This window comes from Chamaea fasciata, unplaced genomic scaffold (genome assembly GCF_029207755.1).
Source record: "Chamaea fasciata isolate MVZ Bird 193981 ecotype frontalis unplaced genomic scaffold, bChaFas1.0.hap1 SCAF_10, whole genome shotgun sequence".
NCBI lineage: Eukaryota > Metazoa > Chordata > Aves > Passeriformes > Sylviidae > Chamaea > Chamaea fasciata.
This window is the reverse complement of record NW_027094095.1, coordinates 10691742-10711639: the sequence shown is the minus strand read 5'-3', so window position 1 is coordinate 10711639 and position 19898 is coordinate 10691742. Positions and strand designations below refer to the sequence as shown.

Below are 19898 nucleotides of genomic sequence, written 5' to 3'. Positions count from 1 at the left end.
TCAAAAGCAGCAATTTGTTAGAAACTGGGAAAAGAAAAAAAAACCACCAACCCACCACATTTTAAGCCAACAATAGAAATACTTATTTTGTATTAGTAGATAAACTGTGAAATATTGAGCCCCAAAAGTAAGTGAGCATGAGTAATGTATCAATCTCTTAAGCAGATTCAAGGATTTAGAAGCATTCCAGTATTTGTGTATCAGTAGCTGTATGGAAGACAACGTCTATCTCAGATCAAATATGATTCTGCAAAATACTGCTGCTCTTTATACTTTCCTTTAGGGGCAGCAGATCTTGTGATGAAAGAAAAGCTGAAGAAACTACATGTTCCAATAAAAATATTATTATGGAACAATAACCAAGCATGCAGTTATCTTTGCTGGCAACAGTAAAAGGCAGTGCTATTAAAAAAAAAAGTCTGCTGGATCCTCATTTGTTCTTAAAGATTAGTGCTGAATCAAAGAGAAGTATATTTGTTATCGAAGCACAGAAAAATCCTTCTTTTTTATATAGTCCACATTTATCAACAAAATCATCTCTCCGAGGAAAAAAGAAATCACTGTTTGCTTTGCTCTGCAGTGAGTCTTAATGGAGACAATATAGACAGAGAAAACAGCAAGTTTGCCAGTACTAGCCAAATTATAGCAATTATTTTGAAAGGTGCTATCCTCTGGGTAATTGTTTTGTTCCTTGTAATGCTGCAGAAATACTCTTCACAAGAGTGTTTGCTTAAGATCTAATCCCACTCTGTCCTGTAGCACAACTTGAGATCTTCACTCAGGCAAATTTCCCTTTCAAAGTCCTCCATACTGTAGCCTCTCAATTTTCTCAACTGCTGCCATGTGCAAATTGTTTGGTGATCATCCTTTGTGCTCAGCTGAGCTAATAAGGACACTCAGAGGCTCCGAGCCCAGCTTCTACAGGACCAGGACTCTGGGAAAAGCAGTTTGCAATGTTACCAGATTCCCAGAATGGAAATTCATTTTTGTGTCCCACCAGGGAGACGGGGAAGGCATCACCAAAGCCATCTCCCCCTCAAATCACAGCAGAGATGGGTGAGAAAGCAAGCACAAAATTACATGAGAGTAAGAGAAGTACAAGGTTACCAAGCCCGACGCTGTGAAAAGGGCGTAACATTGAAAGAGAAGATTCTCAAAGCACAGGGTGGAGCAAAGCTAAGGGCAAAATGCAGAACTACCAGCTAAGCACGGTGGGAAATGCAGGATCCCACAGAATTTTGGAATGCTAAGAAAAGGCCAGAAGCACTGTAGGAACTGGCTCCACTCCAGAAAGAGCAGGCACCAGGACTCCTGCTCACTCAGACAATTTGCTGTGAAGCATTCTGCCTGGGAATGTGTAGAACACGATGGAAGCCTAGACTGTGTGAGTTGCACACAAAAATGAAATGGAAAGTGAGACATAATTAGGGTCAAACTGTACAACACAGGGTCATTAGGGTAAAAGTGTGCCATGTTTTTCCATACTGAGCAGTAGATCAGGCTTTCCGATGCCAGCCAAATGATTTTCTCAGATACCCAGTTTAAAAGCGTCTGCAACACCCACATCCACATAATAAATGTTCAGTACACGAGAATACTCAAGTCCCTTTATGGTGGTCAAAGATGGGCATCCATGGAGTTGAATGGAACAGGTATTCCCAGGCCACACACCTTAAATCACCCAGCCTGCACTTCCCTGCTTGTAACACACCCCATGGCCAGGCAAGAGCTTGGGCAGAGGCTGCACAAGCTCAGCTGCCAAAGAAACCTCATCCCAGAGCCTCCCCCAGAACCAGCCTCCCTCTCATTCATGCGTCAGTGTCTTGGAGGAAACTGTCGCACTGACAGTGTAGATGGACACATCTACTGGAGCTTAATAAGATCCAGTAGATCTGTCCATCTGGGCAGACTGAGCTCAGAAGTACCACTTTTTTTTTCATTTACAGAATGCCACACAAGCCAGAACAGCCAAAGGTACAGTATTAATTAATGCAATCGTGATCTGTTAAGAATTCGATACTTTGTTTTCAACAAAAGTAGTCCCAAGTGTCATCACTCGCCATGTGATGACATGGTTTTCATATGACAGTTACGTAACTGTTTTCAAATGAGGCATGTGTATGTTTCCTATTTATGTTTCTGGAGCAGAGCAAAAAGTATTCTGAAATACCTCCAGCAGTCTGTGTTCATTGTAGGGGACACGTAAATTATTTTAAGGGAATAATACATCTCCAAGGACATTTTAATGGATTAAATGTCAGGAATGAAATACTGCGTTTCAACTTAGCTAGGACCTTAAAGAATGAATATAAGACAATTATTGAGAGGTCTGAAGAACAGGATTGATTTCTTGCAATTTAAACTCTGACACACTTCATGCACTCAAACAGAATTTCTATTTCAAGTTTTCATTATATAAAATTATGAAGTACGTAAAGATATAATGCTGACAATATTTTTAAGTTTATGAGAGAACTGCAGAGTGTCTGATTTAAAAGGAAATTGTGTTTTAGGACTGCATTTTAAGCACAGAATTTTATGCTCAATTACTGTGAAATAAATTACAATTATGATCTACTGTTCTTTTAGCAGTAGCTTGATGGTCCTATACAAAGCCAGAAATTAAACATGAGGAAATAAAAGGGCCAAATTCCAACAAGAGCCACATAAAGCAAGAAGTTATACATTTGGAAGATGCTTCGCTGCAGGCAAATGGCTGCCAGCATTCCAAATCAAGCTCTGAGGCAACACTGCAGATGTACCTGTGCTCAATACAGAAAATATTCTCACACAGACACACCACTTAGTTACAACAGGATTCTGATCGTTATAATGGCACTTGGATACTGCCCTTAGTAAAAAAAAAAAAAAAAAAAAAGAAAAAAATCACATAGTGTCTACTTTAAATTAAAAGAAATAGAAATCAGTAATTGCATAACGTTTGTTGAAAACATGCACAAAACTCTCATACCAGTGTTAGAATACACAGTGTATGTGTAAGTTGCCTTTATAAAACCTGTGACAGTTTTTAGAGCTACCAGTGCTGTTTAAAGAAAACATCTAAGACTGAAGGCAACAAAAAATGGGAAAAATATGGTACCTATGAGAAGTAATAAGCTCCATTTAATGGATATTACCCGAATATCCCTCTGTTTCTATCCATTTGGGACCATTCTCATCAACATGTTCACTCTGAGAAAACAAAAAAATAAACCAATTCTCCAACAAAATATTGTTTTATAAATAGATTGGTTACCATTATAAACACTTACCAAACAGGCAGAACTTTTTTTAAAAAGCATTTTAGCTCAATACCATCACCCCCCTTTTGTATCATTACCACGGTAAAGATGACAGCTTTCCAGTTGTTGCACCGGTGGAGTTTCACAAGGTCTTCTTGGGATTTGTGACATTGTGAGGGATGGCCCAGTGTTACAGCAACAGAACACCAGTAACAGATAAGGGTCCTCTGCCCTTTTGCTTGAGCTGACAATTCACAGTGAACTGCCCACTGCTTCTCCAAACTCAGGCAGGCAGGTCGTTCCTTGCAATTGGTTATCCCCAGGGAGAAGCAGGAGCTGGGGGAGGAAACTCAGCAGCCCAGAGGCCCCGTGCTGGCTGCTGGATCAATGGCCAGTGTCAGCAGGCTCCCAGTTAATGATGCTGGAGCCAGTGGCAGCCTTGCTCCGGGCCATGCTTACCACAGGAACCCACACACAGGACACAGGACTCTGGAAAAGCCAAGGAATTGCCTCATTTTGCCTATAAGGAATTTTTTGTTAAAGGCGTACACCTTGCATTTTATGTTCCTAGGATCAGTGCTTAGGTTTAAACAAAGAAAAGATTTTCACATTTGCAATGGTGCCATGTGACAGCCAAGGGCAACCAAGAGCATCTGTGTGACTACAGATCCACTTGCAAAAGTTTGCTGTAAAGAATGCAGTGTTTTGTAAGCCTTGCTTATGTGTGTGTGAATATACATAAATTTCATATTTATGGAACAATTTTTATTAACGTTTTAAGGTGAGAAGTGTTTGGCCAACACAAAAAAAACACCAAAAAAATAACAACCAACAACGAAATAACACACCACAGGAAAATACCACAAAACAGGGGAACCCTTGTCCTGTTTCTGTGGTAAAAGGATGGAGCAGTTGAAGTCATCTCTGTATCCATGTGAGCTCTGTAGTGGAACAACTGAATTATGGAAATGTGATAACTGTACAAGGTTCTTCACATTACTGACTTACTATTATTGGATGTTCCATGCAGACTACCTACAAAACCTCTCCTCCTGGAGGCAAGGGTGTTCAGCCAGGCCCTGTTTCAGCCCCAAACATGCAGTCCAGACCTCTCAGCTAAAGGAGAAAGGACAAAGATCCTTTCCTTTGAATTCAGCCTACTGCATCCTGCAGCTGAAGGCCCAAACATTTCCAAAGGCTCAGAGGTCACAACACCAAAAACTCTCTCCACAGTAACAACATTTCAGGATATCTTTCATTCCTGCCAACTCAATAATTAAGTTTTTAAGGTAGTCCTCAGAAGTTGTCTTACATCTGTCTAGCAGTGCTTCTGCCTTCCAGCCATAGGCAGCAGCATTTTAACTGATCACCCCAGACTCAAGCAAGACATCCTTCTCTGGAGGTTGAAATCAGTGCAACTACACTACCTACACTTCTGGAAAACTCTTTCCCAGTAAGGAAAAGTACAGCAGGAAGAAATTTACTCAGAACACATCACATTATGCAGAAATCACAATCTAAAATAATGACTTGTTTCAGAATGAGGAACAAAAATTATTATTGATAAAAATGCGTATTTAATTTAAAAGTGGTTAGAAAGTTAAAGGTACATACCAAATTTGATAATTACCTTCTCAAATATTCTCCCACAAGAGAAAAAGCTCAGAATCATCTGCCACCCCTTTTATTTATTTTTTTAACCTTTGAACACTTTCAAAAGCTCTGGGACAAGAATGACACACAGCCACCACCACCACCCTCCTGCCAGACTAGTAACTGTTAAATTATACTTTATAACATCAAGAAATTGTTCTTGGTTTACAGAAATTGTTTCCTCAAAGAATTTGACAGATTTGAAACTGAATCTATTTGCCATATTTTTTATTTGCTCCTAAGAAGTTTGTTGTCAGAAGTTCCAAGTTCTCACATAATACAGGGCAAAAATTACCAAAAAATACTGCTCTGAAAGTTGCCCCTGCTCCAGTAAATTTCCTCCTTCAATTTCAATTCTAATAAATCTCACCAAGCAAGTTTCCACCAAAACTTGAGTTTAAAGTAGCATTCCCATAACCAGCAGTGATCTGACACCTGCTGGCTTCGTTCTCTTCCCATCCCATCCCCAGTGGCAAGCTCCTTTCCCCAGAGCAGGCTCCAGAAAACAGAAGCAGAGTTATGTTCAGGATCCCAACTTCCCTGCTTCACCATGGTGGGCACAACAGTGATCTGCAAGGAAACATTTAGCAGATTTGAAAGGTAACAACGGAGAAAATCCAGCCATAAACACCACAGAACATTTGTACTGAGTTTTACTGCCAAAAGTTTTATTTTACACTCAAGTTGCAGATGAATATGGTGTACACATCATACAGGTTGCAGAAGTACTACGTGAACATATTTGCTAGCAATAACAAATTTTCAGAAAATAAAACATCCTAAGTTCTCTTTTTGTTCCAATACTTGACTTACCTTTTTGCAATATAAAGAACATTTGAGGAGTGGCAGAAGAACAAAGAATGGCCATAACTTATAACTGAGGAGTTTCTGGCTGCACACAAGGCAAACAAGGTTTACAGCAAGGCACTGGAGCAGGCTGCCCACAGAAGCTGCACAATCACCCTCCTCCCTTGAGGGTTTCTAGATCTTGCTGAAGCCTTAAGCCCTGCTCTGAATTCAGCACTGACTCAGCTCTCAGCAGGAAGCTGGACTAGAGGCTTCTCTCAAGGTCCATTCCAATCTGAATTACTGTAAAATTTGATTCAAGCACAATCAGCAGCCAAATTCAAACAAATCAGTACATGCCTCCCGTTTTCCCCACTCCCAAACAAAAAAGCAACACTCATCTTTAATGAATCATCTTTACAACAGTTCCAGCATGACTGAAATCAAAGAAACAAGCAGCAAATTAAATGTACTGAAGAAAACCAAGACCACATTAAAAGGCCTTTGCATGATTTAAAATTGGTTTTGTAACAGCAAACACAGATTTTTTTAATTGCTCTTTACACATTTGCAATTATCAGCTGTATAACAATACCAAATATATTCCTAGTCATTTTAAACTGGGAGATTTCCTGTCCACACTGAGAAAGTTTCTATCGGCCCTCAATACACTGGCAGTGCCGTATTCCCTCCAAGTGCCCCAGGGAAGCCAGAGAAACAGGGGCTGGAAAGGAAGGTGGTAGAAAGGAAGTAAGGAATCCCAGAACATCTGTTTTATCCTGGGGACCATTTCTCTTCCTGTTTGAGACCTCTTTCTATTGCTAGGGTTTAAAGCAAAGCAAGTGGAACTATCAGGAAGGAGTCAGTAATTTCCTATTTTTAATTCCATATGACAGAATATTGCAATTAGACCAAAGATGTAAGGCCGACACTCGTCACTAAGGCAGCTGTAGCAGAACTAACTGCATCATGTGATACAAGCAGGCAACAGGGAATAAATATAAAAACCTATACACCCCAGTTCCAAAACACCGAACTTTTCAGTTTTAAGAGAATTTTGTTTCTTAATCTCAATGTATCTCAGGATGATTATGAGCAGTCAAAAGCCAGACAATTTGACCAAGAGTGAATCTCCACAAACACACAATCTTCCACCTCTGAAAGCCTGCTGAAAGTGTGAAGTCAGACCCTGCACCCACACAGAAAATCATGCACCCACCACAGAGGCAGCTTTGGTTTGGCTTTATGTTTTAGGGAAGAGTGAGTAGAGAAGCAGTAGAGCACCGAGCTCAGTCATGCACCTGGAGGGTCTGGGTGGCACAGGAACAGAGAGGAGCATTGTGCCTGGGTCCAGCCAGGGAACCTCTTAGGCATGTTCCTGTTTCAAGCAATAGTTAAAAGCACTGCAATCAGGTTTCTATAGCAAGAAAACAACTGCTAGCTGTATGTGCAGGAACAAGTCCAGACAAAGTTACACACAGTAAATACAAAACAATTAAAGGGAAAAAATCTATTTATCTGAAATGACAGAAAACTAAAGGCCCAAATTCATGGACTTTTGACATCCTTGGAGAAATAATCTATTCCAACTCTACAGTACTGAAGTAAGATCAGATTTGTAGGATTTGGGTCTCTTTAAAACACAAAACAAGTGGTAATTTGGTGGAGTTCCTTCTTCAGCACACAAAACAGTGAAAGCCCAATGACAGTTTAGTCCTGTCAATTTTGATACTTTGAAGGGAGAAAAGAAGCCAAAATGACACAGAGGTTAAATGAGTGAAGATAAAAGATAAGAAAGAACAGATAAAGAGGGCTGGATTCTGATACATCTAACTCTGAGACATTTGATACCCAGGCATGGGAGAAGTGTCAGAGATAGAAAGGTTGTGGCCTTGGAAAACAGGCAAGTAAAATTGTCAGGGATGTTAGAAAACAGTCTAGAGGGAGCCAGAAATAAAAATCAGATCTTTGAATCTGAACAGGTCTGAGGCTGGCTGGATACTAAAGGAATAATCTGGAGATAGAACCATGGGAGAACAAGACTAGGGGGCAGAAGCACTGGTTTTCTGGGGCATTCAAATAAAGTATAACATAAAAAAAATCCAAAAACAAATTGGAGAAAGGGTGTTTAGGTACATGAAATTAGATGACACGGAGAAAAAAGGACAAATTATTAAAACCAGAAACATTTATAATGATGGGTGCCACCCCCTTCAAGACAGATGAAAGAGAAACTTGGTTGCTACTGAGGGAAGAAGTAATTCAATGAAAGGAATGAGAGGCATAAAAGATACAGAAATAAAAGGGGCAAACTTGCACAGTTAGGAGGCAGAGAAGCTCAGTTCAGTAACAGATCCTGAGAATAAAAACAACTTTGGAAAGGATCTTATCATGCAACAAAATCAGGATTGAAAATTTTGTATCAAGAATGAATGGAGAACGAAAATGAAAAGCAGATCTGTAAACGAGCTCAACAAGAAAAACAAAGGTGAGATAGAAGTGGTTAAAAAGTCCATTTGGGAAGAGCACTGAAGCAGGTAAGGCAAAGCTGAGTCCAAAGCTGTGTTGTGCTGACACACTCTTCAGATATTCAGAAAGGCTGGAATGGAAATTAAGAAATTACAAGAGAATATGTCTGGAGGGAGGAATGGAGACAGGGCAGTGTGAGAAGCAGCCAAAGAAATCATGTACAGAGAAGCAGATAGAGATAAAAATAAAGACCAGTGAGTCAAAAGAAGTGAGGCCAACGAAGGAAGGAGGCAGCAGTGAAGATGAAGGAGTCAAAAAGGTTAATAGACTGGAGATCCCAAAAGGAGTGAGTGACAGGGTAGAGGAGAGAGAAAGACAGATAAGCTGAAAGAGAGCAGGTAGTGATCAGAGAAAGGGAATTTAAAAATCAGAGATAATAAAGTGAACAGTATTTAGTAAAGACAAGGTCATGGGAATGATTGAGGCAGCGAGAAAACGTATCTAAAACTAGAAATCACAGTCATCGGGCTGGAAAAACAGAATGAAGAACAAAGGATTAAAGTTCTGATCAGGGGAAAAGAACTGGGCTTGCCCATGGGGAGGGATGAGATTTGAAAAGAGAGAAATGGGTTGAGTTTAGCAAAGTCACAGAGATAGATGCAAACTAATGACCACTAGGAAAACAAGACACAGAGGACTTCAAAGCAGGAAGAGGGTAGGGCTGACAACAAGACTGACAAAGCAGAAGCAGAAGCCAGGCGTCATGGAACTTTAGTGGTGAATATGAATGGAAAATGCTTTTTAAAAAGCATCAGAGAAGGGAATAAAGGCTCAGAGAAGGGAATAAAGTTTAAAAAAACAACTCTAAACATCTATATTTGAATCATGTTCAGAAACATACGTAGCACCCCACCTGGCAGGGTCAGCACCTCTTTCCCTCCTTGCCAGAAAGATTTACTCATCCAGATCAAACCCGAGATCAGAAATTCAAAAGACCAACACTGCCACTGGCTAGATAAGGTGGGGATATGGCTGGGTTGGGAAAGTTTTGACTGTTGAAGTAGATGAAGACTAATAAAGACTATTAAAAATTATGGAAAAACAGTGATTTGACCTCTGCCATCCAGCACCTTTCACAAAACAAGCCCTGAAGGTCTTCGTTGACTCTCCCTCACATCACCTCCTGTTCCTACCAGCTCACAAGCCAATGCAGCATTCACCAGCACTCCAATTCAGCTGCTAAAGATTCTCACCACACTGTGTAACAGCAAAGATAAGAGAATAAGCAGACAGATTGCTGCAAACAAACATCACTGCGATTTTGGGTCCCATTCAGAGGTATCTGAGAACCAACAGCATAAAAGTTCTTCTCCATTTCCAAGCCTCTGTCAAGAATTTCACTCTACAGCTTTCTTAATCATGAGCATGAATAAAACACCAGCCTTCTCAGACACTTCTAATACTGTATTTCATCTCCTGCTATACTGGCATGTTTTTAAAGTTTCTGCTCATTACAAAAAGACAACACACTTCTATTGCCTGCTCATACAATTGGGAGCTGGATCATTAGGAGTGCAACAGAAGAGGGGAAAAAACCCAAATTATTCTCTGCTACCAAACCAGTGACACGCAGAGTGTATAAAAAGTGAGCTGAGCACATCATTTCTATCTACCCTACTGTTTATTTCTGTGTGTAGATATGGTTCACTCAAAATTACTGAAAATTACATAAAAACCAGCTGAAATATAAACATGAGCTCACAAGACTGGGGCCATAATGGGAGCTCTTTGTCATTTTTATGCTTTATCACGTATTTTAATATGGCTTGAAAGTAATTTTAAATTAATTTTAGATTTTAGTTTAAAACACACAATATATTGGATGTAGTATTTTTAGATAATCTTTTAAAAAATAATACATAAAATGATTTTTTTTTAGTGTACTGTCTTTTGTTACAGTCAAGAAGTTTCACCTAGAATCAACTGCTGGAAGCAGTAAGTTGTCCACAAGATAAGCAGCATCGACTGTAACATATACATATATCTAAAATAGAAAAGTTTGAAAAAAATCATAGAAGCACTATATTCTTTACATTACATTTAATACCTGTATGTTTTATTTCTATTGGACTACTGCACCGCTGGGGAGCTTTCGACACAAAGGAAATTTATGCAATGTCATTCAAAGCACAAAGTTCACTCCTGACACAAGTTAATACTGGAGCATTACTGAAATAAAAAGGAGCTGGTCAGACATTTTGGGTAGAAATGTAACATGTTTTCTTTAAAGAAAATAAACACATAATGCCATAGCTTAAAATAAATAGTGCCAAATGTTAAAATCAACATAGGAAAAATAGGATGGTGGTTTAGAAAAGAAAATATTTTATAAGCAGATAGCATACACTGGAGTGATATAACAAGACTTATAATTTTCATGTGTTACCAGGTACTTTACTTTAGGGAAAGACTCTACAGTCCCCACTTATGTAAGCAGTTCTATTAACCCACATTGGCTTTTTAATTACAGAGTTTGGTACCAGAGTCAGGTGCACCTTTTATTTCACAGATTTTAAGTCAGGAACAACTATTTCTTTTCCTCAGCACAGTATTTGATCATAACTACTAAAAAATCCCCACATTGCTAAAAAAATTTAAATGCTTAAGAATGCACATTTGCTAACTCATGCTTGTTTTACTCAACAAACCCTTCCAAGGGAGGGGTATGTATCAGCAGTTTCTGGCAGGAAAAGTTCAATACTTTATGCATGATATTAGATACAATTAGCCTGCACTGCACTTGGGCTTTTCAGTGATTTTTAAATGTTCTAGCCCGTTTCAGAAAAAAAGAAATTGACTACTTGTGCATATTAAGAACTAATTCTGGCAGTCAAGCAAGTATTGTGCTGCCTTTTTCAATACAAAGCATCTCATACTATGGCATGTGGAACATTGTTACAGAATATAACCATCATGTTTTAAATTATATAACCATTTCATAAATGAAAACAAATCTAGAGGTTGCTAAACACAGACCAAAGTTTCTCAAATACTTCTTTCCAACAAACTGTTCCACTGAAGTTCTGTAAGGATAAGTGCACACAGAAGTAAGAAATAAAACTACGGTTTCATACAATTTGTCCTACAAAACCTGGAAGCAAAAACTAAAAAAGTATGTATTAAGAAAAGCTGATGATCTGGCACATACCATCTAAAAACTCCCTTTTTTCCCCAAACACAATTTTCATAGTATTTATAGTTTTAAAAAATACAAAACCGCAAACAACTCTGACCCTCCCGTGAACACAAACTCCACAAATGTTTTTGTTTTTTCTTTGACCATTATATCAAAATGAAAATTACAGCTGCAAAGAGAAACAAACAAGCAAAAAAAAAAAAATCTGAGCATGCAGGGATGTGACTGCATCTAGAACCTATATGTGTATGTACATACTGCTGCTTTTATTGGAACTAACTTTTTACCCACATAAAGAACACTTAACTGACAGTAACAGCTCCTTAGCTGCTATCACTGATAATAATTACCTTTTGACAGTTCCGTAAAAAAAGTTCAGTCTTGAAACTCAAGCAATTTCATTTCACTCTCAATTTTTACCACATTTAAAACCAAGACACATTCCTTCCTTAACACTGAAAATATTATATACGCATACCCCAAAAGGCACTAAGGTCTAGCAAAAATATTCAGCATTTCCTTTGAAACTAATAAAGTATCTGTAAGACAGTTTGCATATATAATTATTTCCCAAAATAAGGCGTGGCAACTTTCTCTTAAACATAAAAGCTATAATTTACTTCTCCTAAATATAAAACTAAGTCTCAGGATACAGTATACAATAATCAAATATTTATGTAAATACATTCTGTGTTATACTAGACTATTATATCTTTGCCAAAAGATTTCAGTATTTAGAAAAAGAAGATTAAAATTTAAATATACTGTAAGGTCACTCAAATTATTTTAAACACAAAAATCTACAAACAGTGACATATACACAAACAGTTGGGAAGTTGTAACTTAAAGATCACATCTTTTAATCAGACCTGCTCAAAGGACTGCCACAAAAGAACCCTATTGGCTACAAGAAGCATCTGCATGTTTTTAAGACTGAACCATGCAGGCCCCCACTGCCCCAGGGCAGTGCTGCACAAGTCCAGTGAAAACGACCAGATTGCTGAATCAACACCTTAAATTTTCCCAGAAAACCTTCAACAAATGTTGTGTGTATTACAAGAGACTAACAAAACAAAACGGGACAAATTTCAGCATGACCATTTTTTCCTGAAGTTATTTTTCCATTGCATTTGGCAAGCAGAGAACTAATTCTATTCCTTGTCTACTCTTACAGCAAGAACTGCAAAGTACAATTCAATATAAAATACTGTAAGATCCTGTAATAATTATGTTCCTCTTGGAACAAAGATTAAAATAAAGTTAACTGTGCTGATTCATACTTTCCATAAATTACTAGAAAGGCGAGGGATTCAGACATTTTGCTTCTTGATAATAAGCCTAATATCTGTATCATGTGCAAAAGTGCAACTGTGTTTTAGAACTGAGGCCCAACTGAATACAATTTTGTTATTACAGAACATATACTTGAACCCACTAACATGGAAACAGCGGTTCACGGCGTCTTAAAATTATGCTTTACATATTTCAACCTGTTGTACGACTGCAAGTTAGTAAAAAACACAAACCCCAGAAATAAACAGAAAATTACAGAGCTCGTATATAAACCGGTTTACAATTCAAAGCACAACAGTAAGCTTCAAATAATTACATTTGTGTAACACACACGGAGAGGTGGGATGATTTATTTCAAGCACTCGGTTGTTGCTGCTCCTTTCCCGGGGCTGTGCTGGCTGCTCAGCTGCTGGCGGTGTGTGCGTGCATACGTTTCGCTACATCGTACACGTAGGTGATGTCTGGGCGCTTCTCTGGATCCGGGTTGATGCACATATTAACTAATTGTCGCAGCTACCAGAGGGAGAGAACATGACAGGAGCGTTGGCCTTCTTACAAGCAGGATTTGTGCCTTATCAAATTCAAATTAATACGACTGGCAAAAATGAGGCAAACAGCGATTCTGCACGAGCACGCAGGCAGCCCTCCCCTCTCTGCTCACACACTGCATGCAGCCCAACGCAAACACGTAGGCAACACACTCCCCTGATTTCTACGTTTTGCACTGCCGTCCAAAAAAACTGACGAGCAAATTCAAGTTTTAATCCTTTCAACATACAACTTTAGACATGCATTTAGTCCAATCCCACATAATTTATAGAAAATTCTCCGTGTTTCTGGAGGGCTGTGCCGGCAAAGCCCAGAAGACTGAAAGCAGCACAGAGCAAAGGTAAACGAGGGCTGCTTTGCTCATTCAGTCCTGATCAGGAGTTAGCCAGCAATAAATGGCATTTCTGCCTGACAGGGCCCAGCAAACAAAAGGCAGTGGTGCTCCATCTAACATACAGTTAACTCCCAGAACCTCCTGCTGCCAGGAGCTACCAACTCACACACATTCATTCAGCCACTGAACAAATTAAACCCACTGAGGGCTACCCCGTTATTAGGGCTCCACCCCTGAGGAAATATGTGAACTTAAAACTGGAAGCTGGGAAAATATTTTGGGCAAGTACCACATCATGCCGGCCCTCTTAGTCCACTTGTCCATTGCTGAAGACATGATACCAGAATACATAAGCTTTGCCCTACATCCCAATATGTATTCCTTAGGATTAGAGTGTTTATAGTGTTCTTTATGTAAAGAAGCACATAATTAACAAATATTCACGAAAGCCTCTATATGGGAATAAACCAATCACTATGACCAGAAAACCCCATGTTTCCAGAAACACCATAACCTATTGGGTGTTTTTTATGGAGATATTCAGCATAACCAACCCAAAAGAGCTTCCACATCACCTTTTCATTGTACTTTTCATTGCCTTTACAAACTGTCAGGACATTTGCAGGCTCTTCTCCCTCCACTGACATGCCTAAGAATTTATGACATTAGAGCTTGATATATTGTATGGATAACCTTCTGATAGGGCATCTATCTGAAATTGTGTGCATGTCCTATGCATTTTTCAACATAGAATATACCTCTTTCATACTGACTTACTGAAATGTTCACAATGCTTTGCAAAAACTACTTAACCAACTCTGAAGATCTTCCTTTATGCTTTTAAGTAGCTTTGCCAAATCCTCCTGGACCTCCTTATACCACTGGGGACAGGTGGAGAGGGAGGGAGAGATCACTCCAACAAACACATTGTGATTCAGACTTCTATGGCAATATATCAAATTTGGTTTGGTCTCCCAGCCAGTACTACTAGGCAGGATTATTGAAAAAAAAAAATCTGTAGTTATTGCAACTAACACAGGGCGACCCCATCACCCTCATTATTCAAAAGTAACACAGGCTGCCTCTTTAAACCTGCCATCGGAGAGTTTCCTTCCCGCTTTCTAGAAAAAGAACAAGAAGGATTTACATTATAATTATACTCCTTTCACTTTTCTGAAGATTAATTCAAATGCATGGGTATAGGAATTTCTGAAGTTAAGGAAGAAGCACTGTAAACCACTATGTAAAGCTTTGTCCATTAGCCCTTGCAGATAAACTGTACCTAATGTACAGATTTTTTTGTACTCAACAGTATAAAAACTATGCCATTATACATCAAGAAGAGCTCAATATTTGAAAGTGAGATAATTCTGAAGATAGTGGTCAGATTACTGGATTGGAAAGAAAAGCATTGAATCAAAATAACCTGTAACAGACTTGCTATTTGAATTTAAAATACATGAAGTATATTCTGACTAAGGGAGTTATAAAAGCCATCATATTGCTTCTGGCAGTCAATAAAAAAAGACAGTGCCAGTGGCAATAAAAACTATTAGCCTGCAATAACTCCCAAACATTTGAAGAACACAATGCTGGCAATCATTAGCTACTGCAAGAAATAATAATTGCCAGCATGTAATACAAGCATGCAAGCCAAACAGTCTCCTGCAGAAGAAGCAGGTGGGACACAGGGTAAGCAGGAGGCACAGTATAGGCAGAGATGAGCAGCTTGCCATGCAACACCTCAGACAGCCTGCACAGAAAACAGGAGAGACTGAAGAACATTCAACACCATCAAGCCTGAAATTAGAGTCAAATAAGCAAACATTTTGTGAAGAGAATACAGGTGCAATTTATCTGCAAAATACATCTAATCTTGAATGTATACATTTCTCTTTCCCTGTGAAGACTTCCATCTGATCAACAGAACTGCCTACAGTGAATAGTCCTCATAAAGGACCTTGAAGGGTTGAAACCCACAAAGCCAGCATCAGAGGGGAAGCAGAGTGTTTTTTCTCCTGTTCTTACTAGCTGTTTATCAATGCTTCACTGTTTGCAGAACAGCAGAAATAGATCTTCATGAAATTTACCTGTAAGCACTTGAGAAGCCTTGTCACAGACCTCTTTAAGTGGCAGTCACTGCAATTACTGCACTATCTCTGTGCCCCTCTTCCCTTGGCAGTCCAGAATCTCAGTGGTAAGGCAGGAATGCTGAGCTGACTGTGTCTGGGACACTGCACAACAATAGTGCAGATTCTTGAGTAATTTCAACATCCTTGAGCTCTTTTGAGCCTTGTAACTAAAAAGCAAGCCCTTAGAAGAAGGTGAATTAATTCTGCTGCACAGGATGAAAAGTTACATGGGAACACTGTCTTTCAGGACTGAAACTGGGACCACACTGGATGCTAATACTCGGTTATAGCACTGATCCTTTACTCCTACAGGAGTATCCATTTCAATAAACTTGAAATCTATCTTGAAATCCATCAGCCCCACCCCCTAGTACTAATAAAATTTCCAGTATATCAGAAAAGCTCACCAGTGTCATGGGAAGAGGCACTGAGAGTCTAAAATCAGACTATCATTAGAGACAGAAGTCATTTTTTACTACCTGGCCCAGACTGGCCAAGAGGCAGAGCAGACTGAGCCAGAGGGACCTCCTGTTGCACCCCAAGCTGCAAACTTCTTTGTCTGCTTATTGTTCTTAACCTCCTCTGTGCACTTAGCACAGTGACTGTCTTTAGCCTGGAGCTTAGCCTGACACTGGAGCAGTGGGACACACTTTTCTTTAACTTTAGCAGGTTTTTCAGCTATGAAATAAATAATTATCACTCAAGTCAGGAGGAGAGGGGAAAGACAAAAATATGACAGGCAAGTATTTTGCATTGTTAGACAGCTGAAATAGAGAAATTTCCATACAGGGAAGTTTGGATTAAAAAACTGCACACAACACCATTCTTACTCTGAATAAAACCTTCTTGGAGCCATTTCTGAGTGCTTTTCTCAAGACCTGCTGGCAACTAACACTACCATTGTGGACCTGCTGGCTCCTTCTGCTTTTACATCTGGGTAGGAGGTTGGCAATGGACTTTAGAAGAAATGCACCTCAATCAAAGGGAAGATTTAAAAACTTCATCATGAAAGCAATGTGATACTAATATTAGCTGACAATGTTTTAAAAGTATTGATTGGAGGTGGCAAGGGAGCCCCAGCTTTGAATTCCCTAAAGCAGAACAGCTTTCAGTAAATGTTGAGTACTGACTCTGAATACCAGATGTTTTTAAGGGATATTAAAAATTGAGATATCCAAAGTTATCAACCATTTGAAAATCTTGGCTTGTGTCTACCACTGAAGAAATAGTTTGTGAAAACACGTCCCAGACTATTAGGATTTCTAATCAAAGGTTTTTAAAAACATTACCCATCTGTCCATCTAAAGGTGCATCTTTCTGTCACACTGTTCTCTGATGACACAGATGTGACACAATTACTAACACGTTACTCTTACACAGGTTCCAAAACTTAGAAAAAATGTCACACCTTAAAACTCACTAAAATTTACCTACAAAAAGTTTCTTGAAAAAGCACTTTTCTTATGTTTCATAATGGAAGTATTTACACTCCTATATTAGAGGATGCAGAGATCAACACGCAGTGAAGTTTTTATTTCAGAAAATCCTTTCTCCTAAAAAGTAGAGTGGGTTTTACTATTCAGTGATCCCTGATCTTTACTGCTCACCAAGTGTCCTTCCGACCTGGTATCTACATTTCCAGTACAGGTGAAACATTTAGGACAGTATTCTAATATGACAGATAACACTTGTTTGTTTCTCTTTTTTTACAGTTCATGCCAGGACGGTATTTTTTGTACTAAAAATGGTTTATTTTGGTGCGATAGGTAATCAATGTATGTTTTCCATGTACCTTAGTGAAGACACAAGTCTTCATAGCAGAACATAAAAAATATTGCCATTACAGTTTCCATAACTGATGGCTTCTTGTAAGAAACTGTTTTTCTTACCTATCTTAATACCTATACTAGCTCTGATTCTCTCATTATCTTTAAGAACAACTTACATGTATTTTGCAGATAACTGGCTTATCAGAGGTGCAGAAGTACATGTCTCCTTTGAAGTAATAGAAAGTAACATGTTGTGCTTTGCATGTGTTTGCAAAACAAAAATCCTACACAGATGTAAGGAAAAGCTGGAATCTCTCTCCCCACCCAAACTCTAAGACCTTCTATCTGGGTCAGACTTTGATATTTGCCCTTTGGCTGGGAATCCACATCTCCAACTTCACACTTAGCTGCAGCGAAGTAGCCTTGCAGGCAGGCCAACTTCAACGAACCACTAGTGGTATCATCATTAAAATCCTGCTGAAGGTCACCATGGAAACCGCCTGCTGAGGCTTCGCTGCTGCACTCGGCATCTCCTAATCAGCTACCATGTGAAATGCAAATTCAGACAGTCTGAAAATTAGTCAAGAAGAATAGACGATGAGGATGCAGATATGTGAAATATTCATGTGCTTCATGGAAAAAGGAAGACAGCATGAATGACACAACAAAGAACGGCCCCTGACATTCTTGCTATCATTTTGCATTATTGTTCACACCCTACTGTATTTCTAGGCCTCCAGTTCTGAAGCTCGTTATATGAACTGCCATATTTAGAGTCTGCAATAAATAATAATTAAAAATGGCCAAGGTAAAATGACTAACCGGCAAACCCACAAAGAGCTAGAGTGTATAAATTACACAATAGATCATTATTTCATCCTTTGTAACGTCACCAAATTATCTTTTAAAGTCCAGTTTGTTTCATAAAAGGGGGAAAATTGTCACTATAAATACAAAACAAAACACTGAGCAGTAATCTTTTATTAATAGTCCAATCACTGTCTGTGAATGCAAGAAAATTTAAGGTTCAGAATTACAACCCCTAGTCTATAAATGAAATTGTATAATGCTTTATGTTTATTAAAAGTATTTCAGTGCTTGTGTTTATTTGTGTTTTCAAAGTAATCTTTAATTCATGTAGTCTGAATTCAATTAGAATTGGTTACCAATACTTGTTCTTTGGTTTACAGCTTCTATCAGTTTGCCCTGTTCTTTTCAAAGTGGGAAAGTATTTCAAAACTCGCATCTCAGAACATTAACAAGCAAGCATTTATATTTTTTCATTCTGTTACACTAAGGAAAATATTTATTTTGTTTCATTTCTTTTCATTTTAGAGCTTATAAAAGCAAGTACTCCCCCTTAAATGCACTAATGACAGTAAGAACTGTTAGCTCTCAGCTTAAAACAAACACTGCTGAGATTTGCAGGAGTATATTGTTCAAATTCAATTGTATTATGTCTGCCTGTATTTCTCTGAAATTTACTCTAAGTCTTGTCAAGAGCCACTCCTTGCAAAAGAACTGCTGTTCAATTGTACTGAACGGCACATCCCAGTTTTATAATGCAGATAAATGGGACCTGAACAATTCATTTTTACTACTGAGTTACATTATATCTATTTTAATGCAGGCCCCTAGAGGAACAGGGCCAGTGCACTAATTTACTGTGCAACATAAACGTGTGTAGTTGTGCTTTTAGAAAAACACCCTATAGATGTAAGCCTCTATCCCACCCTGGCATGTGGAACATATCATTGTGCATTCTGGGAAAGCCTTTTGTCACACTTGCAAGGAAGCCCAATGAAATTAAGAATCTAACAGTGTGATGTTTCCATCATTAATACCCTCAATAATAAATCATGAGAGACTTGTTATGATAGGAACATTTGAGTGAGTCCAACAAGCAAACACTTATAGGCATGACCTGCAAATAACGTAAAATCACACAAGTTCATTTACTTCCCTGGAAGAGTGCCAGCTTACATAAACTGGGGATCCAGCCCATGAAAAGGAAAATTACTTACTTCCTCTGAATAGTGATCTGAAGGGAGAGGTGGGTAGTCACACTGTTCTATCTTCTTGCACAGAGAGTACAAGTTCATTTTGTCACCATAAAAGGGACTCTGCAGTGCAGCCATCTGTTTAAAGAAAATGTACAGTTTTCTTTTGCGTTTTTAAGTAAAGCTATTTTGTCATAAAACCTGTAATAGTAACAAATAAAAAGTGATCCTTAATTGACTCTCAATGCTCTGCTTAGAGGGAGCCTTGCAGTGATAATAACAGAAGTTCCAAAACTATTCTTGTAACCACTGTATGTACTTATTCTACGTCATACAATCATAGCTGTCACAATCCTTACAGGGCAATATCTGAATTGCACACTGTTAGGGTTTTATTAATAGACTGTGAGGGGAAATTCAGTAGTTTATGATATTGCTGAGAGTGGAGGGTCCTTGCACCACAAGGGACACCAAA

The 19898-nt window shown here is 38.7% G+C and overlaps 1 protein-coding gene across 2 annotated transcripts in view; it reads right to left on the bottom strand.

Annotated features, from left to right (window-relative positions):
- Positions 1–5542: 5542 nt before the first annotated feature.
- Positions 5543–19898, bottom strand: part of NEK7 (NIMA related kinase 7) — a 67498-nt gene continuing 53142 nt past the window's right edge. Inside the window, exons 9-10 of one of the 2 annotated variants that reach the window (XM_066192283.1) lie at positions 19448–19561; positions 5543–13152 (exon numbers count right to left, since the gene is read on the bottom strand). In XM_066192283.1, coding sequence (XP_066048380.1) covers positions 13042–13152; positions 19448–19561 — 225 coding nt within the window. In that variant the 3' untranslated portion in view covers positions 5543–13041. The remainder of the gene's footprint in view (positions 13153–19447; positions 19562–19898) is intronic. The other variant, XR_010722428.1, reaches the window with a different exon arrangement.